General features: G+C 54.2%; 1 protein-coding gene across 13 annotated transcripts in view; it reads right to left on the bottom strand.

Annotated features, from left to right (window-relative positions):
• LOC101530588 (transforming acidic coiled-coil-containing protein 2) overlaps positions 1-22,635 on the bottom strand; it is a 115,752-nt gene that overhangs the window by 4,895 nt on the left and 88,222 nt on the right. For 3 of the 13 annotated variants that reach the window (XM_058671719.1, XM_058671726.1, XM_004579760.3), the window contains 11 exons: positions 21,710-21,745; positions 19,877-19,937; positions 18,665-18,866; positions 13,600-13,661; positions 12,533-12,648; positions 11,493-11,664; positions 10,250-10,390; positions 8,434-8,523; positions 3,183-3,326; positions 2,724-2,800; positions 1,384-1,427 (listed from right to left, as the gene is read on the bottom strand). In XM_058671719.1, coding sequence (XP_058527702.1) covers positions 1,384-1,427; positions 2,724-2,800; positions 3,183-3,326; positions 8,434-8,523; positions 10,250-10,390; positions 11,493-11,664; positions 12,533-12,648; positions 13,600-13,661; positions 18,665-18,866; positions 19,877-19,937; positions 21,710-21,745 — 1,145 coding nt within the window. The remainder of the gene's footprint in view (positions 1-1,383; positions 1,428-2,723; positions 2,801-3,182; positions 3,327-8,433; positions 8,524-10,249; positions 10,391-11,492; positions 11,665-12,532; positions 12,649-13,599; positions 13,662-18,664; positions 18,867-19,876; positions 19,938-21,709; positions 21,746-22,635) is intronic. The other 10 variants (XM_058671723.1, XM_012925464.2, XM_058671721.1 and 7 more) reach the window with 7 other exon arrangements.

Genomic DNA, 22,635 nt, shown 5'->3' with positions numbered 1-22,635 from the left:
ACAGACACGTCCCCAGGGAAGCAGCTGGCCAGGAGGATGGTGAACAAGCGAATGCAGACAGGAAACAGCTCGCAGGGACAGGCCCTGAGGGACCATGCTGCTGCCAGAAAGAGGCACTACAGGCATCTCAGGGAGCCCCAAAAGCAAGGAAGATGCTCACTGGAGTCAGGTGCCACGGCTGCTGCAGGGAGAGCCTGGAACACCAGGTCCCCGGTGTGGGTGTGTGCGAGTGTGTGGTCACAACACCGTGTGGGGCCCCCTTCTGCCCAGGATCAGGGGTTCATGCCTTTTGACCCCCCATCTTTAGCACTACGCACAAACATAAACCCAAGGGCGCCTGTGCTGCAGCAACAAGCTTCTGGATGAGCCGGGGGAGGAGCAGTGAGTGACATGCCCACATCCCACGGCTCAGCAGGCCAGAGGGCACGCCACATGGGCCAAACTCTACATATTAGAGAACATAAATCCTTCAAACGGATCACATTTTTAAACCCAGCAGTTTTATCTCTAGACTCTTGAACTTCATCATATCCATATGCGGTCGTAAAGTCTCACAGCAATTTAATAAAGACATTTCCTTTTGATATAAAGCAGCGTCCCTGGAGACTTTTCCTCAGAAGCAACTGGGGGAGTTGTTGCCCTGGAGCTCCGGGTGGAGCGGCCTGACACCTCCCACGTCAAGCTCCTCTGCATGCAAAGCTCTCAAGTGCCCGGCTGCTTCTGCTCTGGCCGTGACACTGGCTTGGGGCGGGCCAGCGGAGGGGCATCACTCCTGAATCCCAGTGTCCGAGGAGGAGAGCTAGGCCTTGGATACAGAAACTGGTCTGGAGGGGTGGCGGGTCGAGCCCAACAGGCAGGACACTGCATTCCCCGGCAGGGCACCTGTGTTCCAACACTCAGCCCTGCCTCCAACTTCCTGCTAACTGGACCATGGGACGCAGCAGGGATGGCCCAGACCACTGCGGTCCTGTCTCCTGTGAGCTTCAGGCTCCCAGCTCTGGCTAGGCCAAGCAACAGTACCGCGGAGTTAGCCGTGTCTGCCTTGGTCTCAGCTAACTGTCGCCTTTCTGGACTCCCTGCTCCAGACCCCTAAGCCAAGGCTGGCGCGGGACGCTCAGCCCAAACCCACACCAAACGAGGGGCTGTGGGTTTGACTTCTCTCTCCCAAGGGCAACTACAGGCCCCTAAACAGCCTGAGACTCCCCCAAGTCTTGTCTCCTGTGAAGTGAGCAAAGCCTGGCCAGGTCCAACCGTGGCACCAAGGAGGCTGCTCCGGTGCCTCCAGGCAGGGGTGAGGCCAGAGTGCGTTTTGGCAAAGCCTGCCCCGAGCCCCGCCGGTACAGCCCCCACCCCTGCCCCGCTTTACAAGTTCGGCACACCCACCAATCATCTGCGCGATGGTCTTCTCATACTCGGCCACGATCTTCCTGGAAGAGAAGGACGGACACATGGGGACCAGGATGGACGTGGAGTCGCATGCAGGGGAGCTGTGAGCTGTGCCCCAACTGCTGACCCACCTGTGGCCCACGTACAATGGAATAAGCTTCATGTGTCAAGTTTAGGGTCGCCTCCAACCTCGACCCTCTCCCTGCACACCCCAACCAGGCAGCTCAGCGAGAACACATCATGTGTCTGCTCTGGGCTTTCTCACCTCCATGCTACTGTCCATTTTGCTTGCTCTCCGTCTCACATCCTACATTGACTCCTCCTCCAGGAAGCTTTCCCTGATTTCTCCTCGGACCTCCCTAACATTTTATCTGTGTCTTCTTGGCACAGTATCCGCTTGGCCGCAAGGAGACTGAGGTCCCCTAGCAGAATGGAAGCTCTCCGAGGCCTCCCCTGACCCATGTGTGTTTGTGGGGAGGGAGAGAGCCAGGAGCAGGTCAGACTAGGGTGTAACACAGAACCTCCGTCAAAGCCAATCCCAGGGCGGGGAGAATCTGAGAGTCTCCTTGTGTTATCCAGTCATTATCCCCATGGGGGACTCCAGAACGAATGACCATCCAGGAACCCAGGATCCTGGTCAGAAAAGACCTCAGAGATCCTGGGGTGAGGGGCTAAACTGGGGGACCTAGGTAAGTTGTCCCCCGGAGCTGCGAGCTCCCCTTGCCACCTGAGTGCCATGAGGCTCGGGCCTGCAGCACTGGGCAGGGACCCCAGGAGGCTGAGTGGACTGAGGTGGGCAGGAGGCAGTCTGCAAAATGCAAAGGCTGCATAGCCACCGGGGGGTCAGTCCTTGGCCCTGTGACCTAAGTGTCAAGGTCACTGACTCACCCCAAGACTGACTCACAGCAAGAAGGGATCCATGACTGGGGGTTAGGGTGGGTTCCCCCCAAGCCCCACAGGGCCGTTGGCAGTTCAGGACATCCAGAACCACAGAGCAGCAGCAGGTCCTTGAGCTCCTCCTGCGCAGGCACGGAGGAGCCGGGGCAGCTCCTTCTAGAACTCTGCAGGACCGGGCCTAAAAGCACCTTCTTTAGCTGTGCCATGCTTCCATGTGTTCCTAACAAGGCCCTCGGAGTGGCAGCCCTGGGCCCATCTCCAGCATGACTGCAGGGACACAGGGGGCATGAGGTGCAGCTGAGTCACTTCCCCAGGCTCCCCGACCTTGAGGTGGTGAAGCTGGGATGGGGATCCAGGGAGCAGATGTGAGGGTGTCGTTGCCCCAGGGCTGCTCTGCGCCCGTTTCCTAGATGGGGACACAGTGCAGGTGCACCACTGACCTCATCTCCATCACTTCCCGCCTGCTTTCTTCATACTTGTCTTTCCACTCCGAGACCTCTCTCTCCTTGGTTACGATCTGGGAGTGGGGGGAGAAGACAGAGGTCAGCCCCAGATGGGGAAATTCACATCTCGGCAAGCCGCTTACCGAGATCAGGAGACACGGAACAAAGGTGCAACTCAAACTTCCCATAGCAAACCACAGTTACACCCAGGGAGCTTCCCCAGCCTGTCGGAGAAGGGGCCGGCTCCCAAGGCCCCAGGGGGGCAGCTGCAGGGAGTACAGTTTTGCTTTTAAATGGAATGAGGCTGCGAAAGCCGCTGCAGGAAGATGGTGTCTGGTTTGCCTCCGACTTCGCCAGTGGAGTCCGGAGCAGAGTCCGTCTCTGAGAACCTGGCTCTGTGATGGAGGTGGGGGCTGGTGCACCTGTAGGAGCCGGGCCACACCCAGGCCACACTACCTCTGCTCTGGCCATCTGCAGCGCCGCATCCAGGTCCGGCTGCCGGAACAGAAGGGCCGCAGGCTTCTCCACGTCGGAGGTGCCCATGCGGGAGTACAAGGCTGCCTTGGAGATGGAGACTTCTGTGGGGTGGGCAGCTTCTCTCTACAGATGGTTTTCAATTACAAGGAGAAATGGTTCATGTTAACCATGTGGCAAGAGGACCGCATTCCTTCTCTCATGAATGGGCCACACAGCTTCAAAACCAAAAGCACCCACAGTGTGGCACAATATAGAGGTGAATGAACAGGGCAACATGGGGGAATCTAACGCTCTGTATCTGTGCAGGATGAAGAAGGGAATCCTGGGAGGCTTGGAGCCACTGGAGCTGGGGGTGCCTGGGGGCCTGCTTATCATGGCCATTTATCAAACACCGAGTCACTCAGGCATGGGGTGCAGGAACCAAGGTCATTATCCAGCCGGCTCCACTTGCAAAACAAAATCCCGATGATGAATGACACTGAATTCTGGTCTCCGGGCCCCCTGGTTTCAGATAACCACAGATCTGATCAGGACCTCAGTGGTGGCTGGTGGGCTGCCGGGGAAGGGAGGGTGTATGCTTTCAGTTCTGATATGATTCAGGCAGTGCTTAGGGGCCAGCACAGCTGCCAATCAACTGCCTCCCACAAACAACTGCGTGTAAGAGTCAGGTCACCACTCACCATCTGGGGTGCAAAATCAACGGGACACTGAGAACTCGGTCAGGGACAGGATCTGCATTTACCGATCGGCCCCTCCACCACTGTCAAGGTGCCCCACTCCTTCCCACCCAAGCAACACAGGTCTGCCGGTTCCTGGGATTCCTTCCACAGGGGACAAAGACACTGGCCCCCAAGAGGTGGGGAGGGGGTCTGGCTTTCTTCCTCCCTTCCCACCAAAGGCTCAGCCACTGGCCACACAATTGGAAAGGGTTGTTAGCAGCAACCAGCATGGCAGGCTTGTCAGCTACTTCTACTGCACAAGAACCATCAAAAAACCCACTCTCAGTCCAATTCATTAACTCATGGTGCTACCGGGGCTGCCAAGGAGGCCTCCACTTCAGTCCCGGAGCCTGGTCTGATGTGAGCTAAGTGTGGCCTATCCGGCTCCTTGCTTGGTAGTGACGAGAATTAACTGAGCAGCAGACAATGTTGTAGAAAGATGTGGGGGGATGGAGCCGACAATTCAGAAGACCCAGGGGCAAGTTTAATGGATAGGACTAAAGAGGACAGAGTTAGGCCCAATTAGTGGATCACATGCAAGGTGAGCTGAATGGTTAGGTCACCCTGGGAGAGGACACCCATTGCTTGCACTCCACTGCCCCTGCCTGGCCTCGAGTGCCTGGGCCTGGCTCACCCTTCGGTGGCACCCAAGTGACCCAGTCGCCACACCTGATTCGAGACTCGCACATGTGCCAGCTGGGAACCTGCAGGCAGCCTCCAATTTCAGGATATGAGATGGGCTGAGCTCCCGGAAGGAAGTGCCACCACCTTCCCAGAGGGAAGCACATGGGAAGCACGAGAAATCCACCACAGGTTCCATTCTGGTTTACAAAGGAAGGAGCCGTGGAACTGTACCTACAGACTGATTCCAAATCAGGGGCCACTCCTATGGCACAGCACACTCAGCTGCTGCCTGGAGCTCGGGCATCCTGTGTGGGCACTGGTTCAAGTCCCTGCTGCTCCACTGCCAGCCCAGCTCCCTGCTAACATGCCTCACAAAGCTGCGGAAGATGGCCCAAGTACCCCACACCCATATGGGAGAACTGGAGAGGCTCCGGCTTTGGCCTGGCCCTGTCCCAGCTCTGGTGGCCATCTGGGTACCTGGCCCACTTCCAGCTGTTGTGGCCATCTGGGGAGCGAAGTAGCAGATGGAAGATCTTTGTAACTGACTTTCAAGTAAAATAATTTCTTTTTAAGACTCCAAATCTATACTGAAGGAATAAGTTCACAAAATCCTGAAGGGGAAAAAACCTGTTCCTATTATTTCTAAAGTAAAAGAACACATTCTTTAAAAAAAAAATAGAAAATTTACAAAACGAAGGGGCCGTCACACGGCATCAGACTGCCCCGTGCTTGTAAAGGTGACCGAGTGAGGCTCTGAGGGATCTGGGCCCAAGTTCTCCCACAGCGAAGGCCAGCTTTGAGCTACATCAAAATGGCTTCCTGGAAGCATAAGAGAAAATGAATTTAACTAAATGCACTTTATTGTTCTGGGCAGAAACCAAGCAGGACCAACGAAGCACTATACTGTCTCAAGCAGCTGGGATGCCAGACAATGCCCATGGGCAACGCCAGCTGCCACCATCACAGAGGGACGCCCACGTCCCACGTGACTGCTGGAGTAACTACCCGCTAATGACCTTCACTGCACACACCCGGCACTCGCTTACAACCAAGAATTGTTTTCAACTGAGATTAATGGGTTTGTCTCTCACGGGTATTTTAAGATCAGTTATTTTTAGGATAAGCTTTGTTTCTCCCCCATCACGCCCCACTTGCTACTTTGGAGGGGCGGGAAGAGCTGGGAGAATCACAAGCTTGAAAGTGAACGGCCTCGTGGCAAGGGGGCTGAACCCATGGTTAGCCACATCAATCCTTCCTTAAGTCCTGGGGCCTGGGAGAGTCCTTGGGGTGCTATCACCCCTTTTTGGTCATTTCAGCCAGTAGCTCATGTGGGTCCTGAGGCCAGCCCTCAGGCCCCTTGTGCTAGTTCCCTATAGCCAGGCCTCGGGCCTGGCATGAGGCAGGGAGCACTCAGGGTCAAGGACCCACAGACAACACTGGCCAGAGTCACACCAGTGCACTGGGCTCCTGCCCGACAGCATGGACCTGAGCTGGGCAGGGATCACCTCATCCACCCACAGGGCAGGTGGCTCTCTCAGGCTCAGGGGGCACATACGGGGCAGGTGTGGGGCACCATACCCTCATCACAGTCATGAGACGGCAACACTAGCCTCCAGACAGCAGCACCTCTTGTGAAGTCAAGACCTGGCCTCCCAAGGCTCTCAGCCCAGGCTTGGGGCAATGACCATGCATCTTTCCACGAGGTTAATGAACTGATGGCCAATTACAATCTCTTTGGGTAGGGTTGGAGCATTGTTGCATCTCCATACCCCCAAATTCCTGTAAAGCAGGCAATGAGAACGGTTCTCTGTGGATTCAGTGACAGGAGGGAACAGCATGTGGCTCTGGGTGCTGGCTGGCAGCACAGGCTGCCCCAGATCTGACTCCTCCTGGTGTAAGGCACACACCTGCCTCGCACATGGCTCTTTCCACCACATGTTGTCATTCTACTCCCAACCCAAAGCTGGTCCTTCCTATGATCTTGCTCTCCCACTGACCCAAATTCACCCTAAGTCTTCACATAGCTCCCCCGATCCAGAAAGGCCAGGGGCACGGGGATCCCAAGACTCGTGCATTCTGCTCCACGCACCAATCCAATCAACCTCTCATGCCTCATGCTCCTGTGGAAAGTCATACAGATGGGAGATTCAAGTTCAAGTTCCAGCTGAGCCAATTGAGTGTTAAATTGGGGCCGCTACGCTGCGTGTCCACCAACCTGCACCAGCCTCGCTCCAGGACACAGCTGGCTTTGATTTGGCAAACAGAAGGGAAACAACAAGGCTGCTGCCCAACACTCCAGGCCTGGGAACTTCTCGGTTTTCACATATTTCCCTGCTGGAGTTCCTGGAAGCTGCCCCAAGAACCCCTAGAAAATCAGCTGCAGCCATCTTTCAGGCTGGCCTTCAGCCCCTTGGTAGGATAGGTTTCATTCCAAGTGACTGCACTTTGTGTTAGTAGGACAGCTTAAGACGGAGCTGTCAGCAAGACCAGGCTATGTCACCTGTGGCTTAAGCAAACATGCAGAAAAGGGAGCGGATTGGCCACACAGCGGCTGCTGTCTCCACACGTTGGCAGTTTGCAACACAGCAAGGGGCACTCCAGCATCTGTGTGAGAAAGAGGCACCCGGGACATGCCTGGGCTGAGGTTGACGACTGGCTTTGGGGAAGTGCGTCTATTTGCCCTGGACCAAAGGCACCAGAGGATCTGCCTAAAAGCAATACATTCCCACGGTGCAAGAAAAAATTCCTTCTAAGCCAAGCCATCTCTGTCCCAAAGGGCTATTTTCGTTAGTGTGAACTTCTGAAACTCAGCAGGCAGTAGCTGGGGCTGCCTCTCTGGCCTACACTCAGTGGTACTGCACATGACAGTATTTTTAAAAAACAAAATCCTGGGCTGGGAACAGGGTGTAACCAACAGAGCCAGCTCCTGGCTGGTATTGGTGCCAGTTGCCTCGGGCACCTTCTCCCAGGAAGGGGACAGAAGCCAGTCTCAATATGCTCAATCCAGCCTCTCCTGAACCAGAACCAGGGATCTGTTCTGTCTTCAAAGAGAGCAAGCAAGGAATCCAGCGGAGCAGCGAGCCTCCCTGCTCAGGGCTTCCTAAAAACCCCACTTTGATGGGGATCCAACCCACGCTTGGGGCTTGGCGGCAGAATAAGGAAGCCACGGAGTGTGTGCATCCTAGTTCCTGCCACACACAGAGGCATGACCCCTCTGTCTCTGGGGTCCCTCCATGGTGGTGACAGCCTGGGAGGTCACATGGAGCTGGGACCCTCTGTGTAACAGCAGTAGCCAGAGCTTCCCCTCTTGTAGCAAGGACAAGTGATAGGGAAATCCCACCCCCTCAGCAAGACAAACAGTCCAGGGCCTCTTGTGGCCACCTGCACCCTGGGGCCCTCCCTCTCCTTCACTCCCAAGCTGGTACATGGCAGTGTGTGCCACATTTTTCCCATCTGTGAAATGGGACTTGGCGTTGCCACCAGGGGAGAGATGCTGTGTTTGTCTGGATAACAGCAGTGGACAATGGCCCAAGTACTAGGGCCCCTGCCATCCAGGCCGGAGACCCGGATGGGGTCCCCAGGCTCCCGACTTCAGCCTGAATCAGCTGCAACCCTGGATGTTGCAGTCACACGGGGACCAGATGAGTGGAGAGAAGGTCTCTGTCACCTTCTCCATCTAACCAGTGCAGGGGTCCCCTTGCTCTTGAGTTCAGAGGACCTGAGGGGCATGTCCTTCTAGGAGAGTCACACCCTCAGCTTTCGGACAATTACACTCATGGGACAGCGACTGTGGCGGCTGGACCACTGGTTAGCAAAGCTGTTCTGGGCGTGCGGCAGCGGTGGCACACACGGCATTCCAGGAGCACGGCACTGCAGCAAACCCATACCTTGGTGTCCTGGTGGCTCCTGGAAGCCAGGGCAATCTGCCTGGCCAGCTTCAGGGCTTCTATCCGCATGATGGCAAACTCTAACTCCTCCTGCCCGGTGGGTGGGGGTGAGGAAACCGCAGGGAGATGCGTGACCACGCATGCAAATGGCTCACGCACACAGGACTGAATGTGTCATAGACAGATGTGGCAACAGCTACGAGGGATGATGGGTGAGAGCCCTGGCTTCTTTTACAGTGAGAGCCTCAGCAGACCAGAAAGTCACCTGTGTCTAAATCCCCCTGGGGGTATCTGTCAGGGCAGCTGGCTGAAGTGATTCTCAAAATGGGATCAGGGCTGCCCTGTGGTGCAGCAGGTTAAGCCGCCTCCTGTGACCCCGGCATCCCAACACAGGAGCTGGCTGGAGTTGTGGCTGCTCCACTTCCAATCCAGCTCCCTGCTGATGCACCTGGGAAAGCACTGGAAGCATTCAGGTCCCTGAGCCTACGTGAAAAACTCAGAAGAGGCTCCTGGCTCCTTGCTTTGGTCTGGGCCAGTCTTGGTCATTGTGGCAATCTGGGGAATAAACTAGAGGATGGAAAATCTTTCTCTCTGTGTCCCCTCTCTTTGCATAACTTGGCATTTCAAATAAATAAATCTTAACAAGGAGTAGGGATAAAAATGTCGAGTTTCCTTGGTCCTCTGGCTTCTTCCTTTGTTTTTTTTTTTTTAATATTTATTTTTATTGGAAAGTCAGATTTACAGAGAGAAGGAAATACAGAAAGATCTTCTATCCACTGAATCACTCCCCAAATGGCCACAACGGCTGGAGCTAAGCTGATCCGAAGTCAGGGACCAAGGCTTTGTTCAAGTCTCCTACAAGGGTGCAGGGTCCCAAGACTTTGGCCCATCCACCATTGCTTTCCTCAGCCACAAGCAGGGAGCTGGATCAGAAGTGGAGCAGCCTGTTGCAATGGCCTAGTGGCTGGATCCTCACCTTGTACCTGCTGGGATTCCACGTGGGCACCAGTTCATGTCCTGGCTGCTCTACTTCCCATCCAGCTCCCTGCTTCTTGCCCAGGAAAGCACTGGAGGACAGCCCAAGGCTTTGGGACCCTGTACCTGCGTGGGAGCCTGGAAGGAAACTCCTGGTTCTTGGCTCTGGATTGGCTCATTTCCGGCCATTGTGGCTGCCTAGGGAGTAAACCAGCGGATGGAGAATCCTTTTCTCTGTATCTCCTCTCTGTGGATCTTGCTTTCAATGAAAATGAATAAATCATGGGGGAGGGAGAAGAAGTAGAGCAGCCAGCACACAAACCAGAGCTCCTAAGGTCAAGTTGGGTAATGATTTGCAAGCACAGACTTGTGATCCGTTGGGGGACTGGGGGACAGAGCTGTTAAGGTCCCTGAAGGTTTGATCATGTTGAGCTGTCAAACCTACAGCATGGGCTAGCTCAGTGGGTCAGTGCTTGGGAACAGCTACAGCCAAGTCGGGACATCAGCACAGAAGGGGTCTGACATGGCCTGGCTTGCACACACTGGTGGGCTCGTGACCCAGCACCCTTGCTTCAAGCAGTAAAACCATGGACGTGACCTGTCAGGCTCTTGATACAACTGATAAATGACTGCTTCAGCTCCAAGCTCAAATAACCTGGTGCGGTCGGCACATCGTGACACAGTCAGAGGTCACCATGTGGGTCATCTGGGTGGGTGGGGAGAGTCCACTAGGGCACGGGCAACAGCTTCTTACAAAGCCTGCCTTTCCACTGGACATTGGGGCCTCACGTTTCACTGAGGTGTCCTCAAATTCCCCAGAGGTCCCACAGGGGCTACGAACCTGTAACTTCTGAGCAAATACTGGGGGGTTCTTTTCAGCTAAGTCGGGCTCCAGACAGTCCAGCGCACCGCAGAGAGAGGTGGGGCGAGCCAGCCTGCTGAGCAGGGCGTCAGCAGAGGCAAAGGCACCGTCAGGAGCTGACTGCAGACAGCAGAGCAGACACAGGAGACAGAGAAAGAGGAGGGTGGAGGGTGATACCACTTCCAAGCACAGCCCACACATCCCTGCATTGGACACGAGGCTGGCAGGCCAGACCCCCTCCCAGACAGCACAGCTGGAGGTGCCTCCCCACCCCCATGCCACCTCGGTGCCTAACCAGGGAGCAGCAACAAGTTACCGTCTGCTCGGTGCAAGGGAGGCAAGCTAGTTGAGGAGTCCTCCATAAACACCCAAACCCATCAGGAAAATCCCACCACGCATAAACATCACAGCCAGTAATGTTCTGGGTAAGGTTGTTTCTCTAAATAATAAAATCATGATTTCAAACAAGGCAAAAGTGCCTTGAGCAGGAAAACTTTAAAATCAGAGTTCATTTATGCGATCAACTAGGGCAGACCCATTCCCAGTATTTGAGTCTGAGCTACAATTAGGCCCGCCACTCTCATTTTTCCAGTACCCAACCCTGCGGAGGCTCAATAAACCTTTGATGCATGACAATAAACGGTTTCCCAATACAGAAGAACAAAGTAACACAGAAAACAAAGGGCAGAGCTCACTAGGAGTAAGGTACAAGAAATAAAAATAAACTCCACCTGGAGGTGTTTGCATGAGGAAGACCCTTGCAAGCACATCACGCTTCGGGGAGACAGATGCCAGGCCCACAGTGGGCCTGGGGCGGGGAAGTTTCAGCTCAGGGTCTACTGTTCTGCAAGGCCCTGGCAAGAGCTGGGAGGTGAAAGTGTGGAGACCCATGAAAACCATCTAGCCCAGCAGGAGGGCGTCCCGGCCCCTGGCACACAGCAGCTCCAGAGCAACCAGCCCAAACATAGGGAAATCGGCGTCCTTGGAGGCAAATCAATGTCCTGGAGATCTCACTCGAGTGAGACCTGCAGGACACGCTGAGGACAACGGACAGCCTTGGGCTCTGCGTGGTGCTTGGGGGGGGTCCTCCCAGGTAGCCAGAACGGAGCGCTGTGGCAGGAGCCGGGGAGGAGTGCTCTAAAGACCTGGCCCCTTTGGTGACACAGCCCAGCAGGCCTGGGACTTCATTCCAGGAACCTCAGGTTCCTCCAACTCCACTTACAATTTCCACTGCCTCTGAGGGGGTGCCCAAGGCCATGGCCTCCAGCTCTTTCTGTGAAGGTTTCTCAGGCACCTGCATGGGTGGCTCCTGGCTGGGGGCCAGCCCACGGGTGACAGGATGTTGGATCTTTGCTGTGGTGTTCACAAGGGCGTCAGTCTCCTCAAAACTTGACCTGAGGAACAAAGGGCATCTTAAATCTTCCCACTGAAAACCCCACGGACATCAGCCAGGCTGCCCTGATGGATCAACATCCCAAGAGAAGCTGAACTTCCGGGGCGTTGTTCCCAGAGCCAGGTCTTCAGTAAGCATAAAACTTCCAGGCAGGGTTTGAGCAGGTGACACAGCTCAGCACCAGGGCAGAGCCCGGATGCCAGGGGCTGGGGTACAAACACTGTCATTTAGCGGGGACAGGCTTGCACGTGCGCCCTTGGGGAAGTGATGAGCACCAGTTTCCAGTTCCCTTTTCTGGAATAGAGAGACAGGAACCTCTGTATAGAGATTTATGGCGTGCACTTGACACAGCAGCTAGCAGCAGGGCTGTACCACTGCTGCAATAGCATCACCACCTCCCTGGGTGGGTTCTGATCCGCAGGTAAACTTGAGATGAAGCAAGAGTTTTCACCGTGGCTCAATGAGAGATGGGAAGCATGAACGGGAGGCCCCCCAGGCCATAGTGCAAAGGCCCAATGAAACATCATGTTACTCAGAACATGCAAGCTACCACTCCAACCATATGCCATGCACTGGGGCCAGAATCATGTCCTCAGGGCTTCTCTGTGGAAGTCAGCTGCCCCATCACCATGGCAAAGCTGGGTTTGCTCTAGAAGACCAGCAGCCTCCTGGAGTGTCCCAAAGCACCCTCCTCGAGGTTGGTTTTACCCCTCCTCACTAACACTCAGGAAACCCAGGGCTCAGCAGGTCAAGGAATTCACACAAGGTCACACAGCCAGGGAGGGGTGGAGGCAGGGCTCTGAACATCACACCCAGGGACAAACACTGAATAACGTTGCGTGTGCACAGGTGGACAAGGGGCTCCATACCCTGAACATGGGGTTGGGGAGTCAGACATTCGGGCAGGAGGAGACTTGACGGGGCTCTCCTGAGAAGCGTCAAACATGAGGTACAAGGCCTGCTTCTTCGGGGCGTCATCGTCCTGCTGGAGAGATCAAAGTCACAGATCAGCCTGGGACGTGCTTGGGATTAGCAAGGTTTGGGGCCTTTGGATTTAGAATAGGAGGTACTATGAGGGTGTGATTCAAGTCTAAACAAAAAACGCACTCCTGGTTCACATACACCTTATACACACAGTCAGAAAGTAACTTTATACGCTGTTTTCGCCCTGTGACCCAACATGGGAAGTCAGGTCTAGAATTTTGCACCCATGGTGTTGGTGTCCTGTCTGAAGCTTGCAGAGTTTTGGATTTCAGGCTCTGAACTCTCTGATGTGTGTGACCCCTTCTGTTGAGGGCGCAGAAGGGGTCACACAGGTTACCTCACAGGTCAGCACTCACTGAGAAAGACAAAGGCAAACACTGGCTTGGGAGTCTCAAAACACTGACTTGGCACTTGTGGCCAGTCTGGGTATGGATGCACTGCCCCATCTAACTTCCTAACAGCAAGTTGCAGAAATATCTAGAAGCATCTACAAGGGGTACAAAGAAAGATAAACAGAAGTGCAGAGCACGTCCAGCCATTCCTGGTTTTCTTGTGCACTTCCAGTCCCCGAGGCCATCACTGGACAAGGGCACATCAAGTGGTCAGGCAAGGAACACGACACCCTAGGACAGCAGACCCTAAGTAAGGGATGACAGCTGCCTACCCATCAAAGTTCCCTGAAAAGAAGGCTACTGCCCTGTGACATCTGTAACTTAAGATGGTCAACCTGGAGAAACCAGCTAATTGTACACCTAAAAGCAACAAACCTTCTCTCTTACCATAGCATCTCTGACCACTCTTTCTCAGTGCAGGAAAGTAATCCCATGGGAAGCCTATTATTACCATGGAATTTCCTACTGGGCAAACACCTGAACCTTGCAGCTCCACCCCAATTCCCCGGCACAATGTGCCCAGGACGCTCTGTCCAGTGGACAAGGCAAGGAGAACTTACAGGTAAGGAGGAGCCGATCTTCTCCATATATTCAATTTCATAGGAGTTTCTGTAATCCAACTCTGCAAAAACAAATGAAAAGTGAAGTCAGCGCCGCAGACAAAGGCATAAATACTTGGACTGGCCAAGGTGTAGTGCAGAGCGGCTGCTACTGCCAGCCCAGAAGGCATAACTCAACTGTGTTTCCATGGTCAGCAGGTGCTTCTGCTGCTGGACAGTGAGAGACTCAAAGACACTGAACCATGGTGAGGCACAGGTGAGGCCCTGGACAGATTTGAGTTTGTGTGCAAAGTCGCAACATCTGAGCATGTATATTAACATTCACATCGATGACACCCCCTGAGACAAGCTGGCCCGGCATCCACACTTGCCCTGGTTAATTCTGCTTCAGCCCTGATCAGAAGCAAGCCAAGGGCAGACACTTGTTCCCCAGTGTTGCTCATCAGAAAAGCTTCCAAGTCACCTGGAATGCTCCCCAAGTTCTATCCACATCTTCAAGGTGGGTCTAAGGCACATTTGCCAAATGCAAAGACTATTAACAGTCCAAGAAAGTGCAGAGGTGATGTGTCAAACTGACAGGTGACTTCAAGCTGCAAAGAAAATTCCAGATACTCAGAGCCCCACTGCCGGGCTCAGGCACCTGGGTACTTCCCTACAGAAACTCCACCCAGCTGCTCAACCAAACTGCCCATCTAGTAAACAGACTGAACACCCACTATGTGCCTCAGGCTGCACCAGGCACAGCAGGTGAATCTTTTCTACTTAAACAGAAAACGAGGTGTGCTCAAGAAAGAACTACGCCTAAGCACCTACAGTAAGCCCTAGGCTTGAGAGCTTCATGCTTTTTGTAGGAGAAAATAAATACAAACGACAGTTCTGCCTCAGTATCCCCTCACTGCTGCATATGTCAGAGGCATCACTGAAAAACAATTCACATCAACTTGAAGGTGACCTATGTTTTTGAAGACTTTCCTAAAACCTGCCATCCCACTTGGCTGCTTCAGCAAGTGGTGCTTGGGCCCACAGACAACTTCTCGGGCTGCTCGCATCTCTTCGGATGAGAGGCTGGGAAGACTTCTTGCCCCTGTCCCCTGTATGCCTCGGTTGCCAGAGGCCACAGGCACAGGCTGAGGCTCGGGGTGGCGGTCAGAATTGGGTCCGCACCTGCTCCGTTGTGAGACTCGGACGCCTGGGCTGACAAAGATGAACACCTTCCTCACCTGGGAAATGAGCAGCAGGTGGCAGGTGGGGACAGGGTGGGCAGAGGTGCTCTAGGTCTTTCCCAGGTCTATCACACCCTGGGTGGAGCAGACCATGGTCAGTGCTGCTCGGCTAGCAGGTGCAGGGCCCATTCGATCACTCCAGGTGGCCTGAGAGGACTGCCAGAAGACCCCAATACAGTTAACAGCAACGAGACTATGCCAAACAAGCTATGGTCTGCCGCAGGCTTCTCCATAGTGCTGTGGCCAGGAGAGGGTCCAGCCTTGGTCACCACTCACCTCAGGAGAGCCTTCCACCTGGCAGCCTGCGGCAGCTCCCACCTGGGAGCCCAGGGCAGCTCCTGGTAGCTCTCTGGGTGCGTCTGACACCAAGTTCACGCACCTGCCTTCTTTGCCACCTGCCAGGAGTCTTCCACTGCCCCACACCTCTGGTCCCTTCTATCACAGGCTGCACCTGGCTGTACCAAAGTGGGGTGCTCTGTCCCCAAAAAACATCTGTATCTGCAGCATGCCTGGTTGCAGGGGACCTGCATTCTGCACAGGTCCCAGGTGCATGGCACACACCTGGAGATGCTCCGACTGAACTCGGCCTCCATGGTTACTCATGGATAACCCACCATGTGGCTGGGCAGGATGCAAGAGGAACAAAGCCTGTTCTTGCCCGCTTGGGGGATTCCCCACATGCTGAGGAAACATGCTCTGATACTGCTACTCACATTCCCACTCATCTGCTTTTAATTCTGAGCCTCACAGGGAAGGCGGGCATGGAGAACACAGCCATGTCCAATGTTAGCTCCATTTACATTAGGCTACACGCTGCTGGCAGGCCAGGAAGGGCAATACCAGAGGCATGTGCTGGCACCATCCTCACAACCCAGAGGAGGGTTGTCCATGAAAGCCTTCAGCTGCTTCTGGACCCAGCGGCGTGGCCTAGTGCGTAAAGTCCTCACCTTGAAAGCACCGGGATCCCATATGGGTGCTGGTTCATATCCCGGCAGCTCCACTTCCCATCCAGCTCCCTGCTTGTGGTCTGGGAAAGCAGTCGAGGACCGCCCAAAGCCTTGGGACCCTGCACCCGTGTGGGAGACCTGGAAGAAGTTCCTGGATCCTGGCTTCTGATCGGCATAGCACTGGCCGTTGCGGCTCACTTGGGAAGTGAATCATTGGACGGAAGATCTTTCTCTCAGTCTCTCCTTTCTGTATATATGACTTTCCAATAAAAAATAAAATAAATTTTTAAAAAAAGAAAAGAAAGCCTTCAGCTGCCAGGGTTACTTGTCACGGATGCCAAAGCCACTTCCAAGGGCTACTGTTGGTAATGATTTCCTCGTAGGCCTAGCACAGTACAAGGCTTGGCAGCTGTCTGGATTTGACTCCAATTGCCAGAGCTCTGCTTGGGATCCAGAAAGCACCCCATGCTGAGGGCATAGGGGAGTGAAGGGCAGACCTCCACGGCCAGGACTAGGGAGGCCAAGTCACCCAACTTCTCTCTGCCTACTGATTTGTCTGGCAATTGGACTCCAACTGCCTGTATCATGCAGGATGAAACGGAACACAGTGAAACCAAGTCCTCAGGCTGGAGTGGTGGTCCTGCAGCGCTGGCATCCTGCACTGGTGCTGGTTCAAGTCCTGATTTCTCTACTTCCAACTGCTTCTGGCTAATGCTCCTGGAAAACCAGTGGAAGATGACCTAAGTGGGTGGACCTCTGCCACCCACAAGACAGACTTGGATGAAGCTCCTGCCTTTGGTTAGGCCCCCAGCCCTGGCCGTCGCAGCCATCTGGGGAGTGAGCCAGTGGGTGGAAAATCTCCCTGTCTCTTTCTCTATCGCTCACTCTCTCTTTGTAACTCTGTGTTTCAAATAGATAAATACATAGAAAACAAACAAAAAAGAAAAATATTGATGAAATAAAGAAAAAGAATGTGTCCCCAAATGTGGATTCAGGCACACCAGGGTTTTGCTGAAATACTAAGGGTGACTTGAAGCTCTTCACCATGGGCCTCGTGCAGCCAGACAAGCAAGCCTGCTGGTTCAGCAGCCTCGTTCTGCAGATGCACGAGGTAGCATGGTGCAGAAGGCAGAAGGGCTGCAGCTGGGTCTTGAGACCCTGGGCCAACCCCTTCCTGTTCCAGGCATCTGCTTCCTTGATCTTATACCCCTGCTCCAAACACCATGCCTTCTAATTCTTGTCTCCAGGCTGGTCTGTCTCTGATGGTCAGAAGCTTCCAATCAGGCCCCAGCAATATGAACCAGTAAGGACTGCAGAGCTGCTACCACAATGGCCTAAACCAAGGTTTGTGCTTACACGTTCCCTGCTGCAGGCAGTATCTGCCGCTACGACCAAGTCCCCTGAGTTGCCATGGGTCTGTCCACAGGTCTGGCCTCGCACTTCCTCTCTCATAACACCTGCCTTTGGTCACTACTATGCTCAGGTGCTGTGGGGATGACCAAGTACAGGCAGGGATGGGGGTGAGATGGGGAGGGAGAGAGGGATGGAAGAGTCCCTGAAACCAGCAGGGAAAGGCTGGAGGGGGGAGGGCAGAACTAAGAAAGGTCAAGGGTGGGAGATGGCAACGTGCTGGGCTGGCAGCTGAGCCAGGGGAACAGGATCCCATGTGGGTGAGGCTCGTGGCTCAGGGGTGACAGCAGAGGAGGAGGAGGATAGAGAGGGCTGGGGCCCGGAGCCTTGGGGTCAAGTCATGGTGAGAAGTCACTTGTGAGCCTTCCAAACCCCAGGTGAGGGGGCCAACCTGACGGCGCAGCCAAAAGGCTCTTTTCTGCAGATAACCAAAGGACCAAAGGTCCAACCTATCAACACGGTGGCCCATGGAAAGATGGCCCATGGAAAGATGGCTTCGGGCTGTGAGAAAATATTTCTAATGCTAAGAAAAAAACCCACGATTTTCCTGAAACAGATCTCGGCACAAACACACGCTGTGCTACCCTGAGGTCTTCGGGACACATGGGATGCCTTTGAAAGAAACCTGACCGTAACAGCCTGGGTGTCACCACGAAGGGCCTGAGCTACGCAACTCCCTGGCCAGGCCGGCATGGTGGAGGTCACTTCATGAAGGTCTTGGTTCCTGGAGCAGCAAAGATGCAGAAACCAGCCTTAGCAGGCAGCTCAGACCCACCACCACAGCCAAAGGGTCAAGCTGCCGGCCCTGGGCAACACAGAGGAGGAGGGGAGGAGGGCAGGTATGGACTGGGTTGCTAAGGATGGATGCATCACCAGAGAGGCTGGGCTGCCTGTCTTTGGCCTCCCTAACAGAAGTGTATTCGCAGAAGCCTGCTGGAGCCCACAAGCTGACAAGCACCTTGTCCCACCCCATCCTGCTGCACCAACGTCAGAGTGTGACTTTTCCAAGCCAGAGAATCAGTGGCAAATACACAGGAGGAGGAAATTCTTCCAAGTGCAAGGGGTACCTGCGAAGGAACTACATCCCTGCAGTGAGCCCGCGGTGGATGTCTCATTCGCAATGTGACAAGGTGTGCCCCCAGGAGGACACACCCAGAGATGCGTCCCGCCTCCCCTGGGACAGACTTGACCCACACTGCAAGGTGGGCTTGAAGCATGCCCCCTTAAGTGCCATGCTTTTCAAAATCAAAAAAGGGACAGAGCGCCACATAGCCAGGACTGAGCAGAGCACCTGTTGGTACACAGGATCCAGAAGGCAAGGGGGGGACACCATGCTGGTTCGCAGCAAGTGTCCTTGCATCGAGAAGTAGCTGGTTTCAAGTTTCAGGCTGTTTCAAAGGATTATGGTCAGGCCAGAGGACCGCACAGTCCCAAGGGCACAGTCACCACCTTACTGAGAAGTCCTCTCAGCCCTTAGCTGCTTACCCTCTGTAGGCGAACTGAATTTGGTCTCATTGACAAAGGTGGACAGGTCGGAGGGCTGGGGGTAGTCCTGTTTGTCGGCCTCCAGGTCCACCGTCATGCATGTCCACTTCTGGCTGGTAACCGCCAACTTCTCTTCATCTGTTGCATGGACCACAGCGGAGATGACTGGTGGGGCCTCCGGGGTCGCGGCCGGCGTGGGGTCCTATGAGGGCAAAGAAAGCAGAGTCTTTCCTTGGGGGTTCTCTCTCCTGGAAACTGTACCCACCTTGGGGCCTGGGGCACCCTGAATCAGAACAGGTCCCTGCCAACAGCCATAGCGGGTGCTTCTTGGACCCTGCTCTCAGGGGTCCCTTCACGAAGCACATGCTGTCCCCGCTTCATCTCCTCTGTGGGTAGCTTGCTTTGGGGAGTGCCCATGGGATCCCACAACCAAACAAGCAAACTCAGGATTCTGAGCTTTGGTTGAAACATTCCTGCTAGCTCTTCTACAACTGCGATGCCATGCTGACAAGGTGCCACAGGACACAGGCTCCTGAACTCAGTGTTACCTGGCAGTCCTGCTGGACCCTGGAGGCCATGTCTGCAGGAGTGTGTCATGGAACAAATGTGGCACTGAGCTGGGGGACAGGGACTGAAGCTTGGGGTCTACAGCTGAGGCTTCATTGGCTCCTATCTGGAGGAGAGGGCTGCATGTTTTACAGCCCCCCAACAGTGCAGGGAACAGGCTTGGGGGTAACCATCCTGTCCCCTAATAGTGTGGCAATCAGGGTTGGGAATAACTGTCCTTTGCCTGTAAGCAGGGTGCAGGACATGGCCTACACGAGGGGCCTTCAAACAGCTCATGGAAGACGCACATTAAGAGAAAACTATGCCTGAGTTTCAAAATTGTTCATACGCTCCCATTCAGCTATCTCCCCCTGTGTACCCCTTCCTTTGTTAAAACTCTATATTAATTTATCTCAGAAGACTAGCTTCAGCGGAAAGTCAGGGTGATGGCCTGATTCACAACGTGACAGCCAAGGATGGTTTTCCCAGACCTCCTTCCGACTTTCCCCAAAGTGAAGCAATCCAATGTTCTGTCTGAAAGCCCCTGCGTGAGAGGCAGGGGGTCGGAAGGGACCCGGAAACGTGAGCCATAGCAGCAGACAGGATCGGATGTGGGGACAGAGCACGAGGACTCCCCAACCCACCAAGATCAAAGCAACACTGTACCTGAGAAGGTGGGTCAGAGAGAGGAGACCGTTTGGGCGACTTTTTCACCCTAAATGTGTCACTGGAAACAAAATGGAGAATGTGAACACAGCGAACGGAAGCTCAGAATTCCCAGAACACCACGGAGCAGGCTGGGCCCCCCTCTGCTGAGCCATCTGGCCACACTGCCCTCACCCTCACCCTCCAGCTGCCCAGCCCAAGCCAACACAGATTCATTGATTTTTTTCACAGATATTATTTTTGCCCTCAAGGGGGGAAAAATCCATCAAGCTGGAAACTTTTACAGAGATGCCATTTCGGAGAGCTGACCCAGAAAATGATGCTAAATTTAACGAAACCTTCTTACTTTATAGAGCAAATTTTTGGGGAGCAGATTAATTTATTCTGATTCTTCCAGAAATGTCTCAGCCAATTCAAGATGGGGGAGGGACATCAATGAATAGGACCCAGTCCTCAAGGAGACAGTACAGAACCCTGCCCGCTCATGGGGACTTTGAGCTTCTAGGGTTCCAATACTCTGGAACCTTCTGGATGGGTTTTTGCCAGAAGGCAGGACTGAACTGGTGCTTTGTTCCCTTCATACCTAACTGGGGGTGATGGGGGAGCCCCCAGGCTAAGGGAACATCAGCTCAGGCTCCCAAACAAGGGATGGCCCGCGGCAACAGTGCCCCCAGGTATCCACTGGATGCACATGGAGTTGCTGCCACAGTCAAAATGCTGGTCCTGTCGCCCCAGAAGACTGGCCCCGTCCCTGGTCTCTCGCTGCTCCACGATCTGGTGCCACTGCCAGCAGAGATGGAGCTTTGCTCACCTTGCACATTCTTATCCTCTCCTGCTTTCCTCGCTCACTGGCTGGGCAGAACAATTTAACACTCAAGTTCCTTCCCTGTTCTCTCCAAGGAAACGCTCCAACAATGGCATTCAATCATGAGCAAAGTGTTGCAACTGGCTCTTTTACAGCATTTATGTCGCTTGCCATAAACACAGGGCAATCACAACTTGAAGCATATATTTATTCATGCATATAAATATAGAAGTGGATTTTGTAGGCACTAAGTGGCTTGCAAATCCTTAAGAAATCTCTTGGAAAGAAGACAGTCACAGGGACTCCACCCAGTCTTGGGACCACCAGACGCCTAGGACCAGGGAAAAAGCAGGTGAGCTCCACCCAGGTGATCCCGGCTGGCCAGGACAGGCAGATACAGAGGGACAGAGGAGGCAGCACAGTTGCAGACAGGGCTTGGCTACACTGGCCTGAGGCTGGAGGAGCAGGCACCCAGCCCAGGGCAGCCTGGCGATGGCTCTCACGGCCGTGGGCTCCACCTGCCGCTGACCCTGCATCTCAGGTACTCCTGCAGACCTCCGTGTGGAAGGGCCTCAGCTTTGTGTGGTGGAAGCAAGACTGCCAGGGTGGTCAGGGCCTGTGCTTACAGTGGACGGCTAATTTGGCTATGAGGGTATGATACTAGTGAAAGCCATCGCCTGCTAGTCCCATTTAAAATGAAAGGATGGAAAGAAGAGTTCAAAAGAAAATAACGTGTGTGTTTCAGGAGAAGACATCCCATGTGCAAAGGAGAGCAGAGTTTCATTCTGGACAATCAAGCAGATGTGAGATCATCATGTTTGCACAGCCCGGCAGGCTCACTGAAGCTAATCACCGTGAAACACAAAACGACCCCCGCCACCGGACACCCCGTGTCCCGTCCTTCCCAAACCCACCACACAGATGGATCCATAGTGGCCATGGACAGGAAACAAACAAAGGCTTGGAAGCAGAAACAAAAGGCAAAGGCAAGTGCAGGATAGGAGGCATATTCCATCGAATGTACTTACAACAGAGAACACACAGACATCACATCTTCAACCATCCTAAGACAAGAAGACAAAGAAAAGAGAGACAGACAGAAGGAACTGACAAAAGGATATGCCTGCAGACAACCGCTTATCGACGGGTCAGGAGATGAGAACTATCGCCAGAGGTGCTGCTGGGAGGGCGGGCAACAGCCTAGCATTTTGGCAAGACGCTGCTGGGGCATGACTCCTCTCCCAGCTCTTGGGACCCCGCAAAGCACAGGGGACTGGAGAGCTCTGTCACCCCAGCACAGGGTCTTCCAAGCCAACAGCACCCACCTGTTCTAGACTGAGGGATGTGGTGTGGTGTTCCCAACCTGTGTTAGCTCTGATGACAGAAGAACATGGCCATGCACAGAATACAGCCGGGCCATCTCGGGGACGGAGGGCAAGGTGTAGGTGATGGGGTGACAGGCTTGCAGTTGAGATTTTGGGTTTTTTCTTCTTCCATGCTTAAAGCTCCCAGCATATATTTCAAGGAATCTCTAAGAGTCTTGTGGGGTTACTGACTCAAGACCAGGGGACATTCACGGCAGGGAAGGGTTCCCCGTCACACCAAACAGTGCAGAGTGACCCAGGGCCAAAGCCTGCTAGAGAGAACCCTTGGATCATCTCGAATGTTGAGTGCATGGGGGAGCCCAGAGCAACAGGTAAATGGGTCCCCCTGTCTGGCTCGTGCCAGGCTGATTCAGCCTACTGTGCAGCACAGACATCAGAAGATGGGACTCCTCAGCTTGGCTAAGTTATCACTGGCATTTCTCAGGACAGTAAGAAAGTCTGCAACCAGCCAAACACATTTTTCCTGCTCCTGTGTCCTCAGAATGGACCTATAGCTGCCAAAGCGAGAGCTGAGGCACAGCTTGGGACAAACTGCAGGCACAGTCAAGGCTGTCATGTTCAGCAAGTAC

The sequence above is a fragment of the Ochotona princeps genome, chromosome 13, assembly GCF_030435755.1.
Source record: "Ochotona princeps isolate mOchPri1 chromosome 13, mOchPri1.hap1, whole genome shotgun sequence".
Taxonomy (NCBI): domain Eukaryota; kingdom Metazoa; phylum Chordata; class Mammalia; order Lagomorpha; family Ochotonidae; genus Ochotona; species Ochotona princeps.
This window is presented reverse-complemented; position numbering and strand designations above follow the sequence as displayed.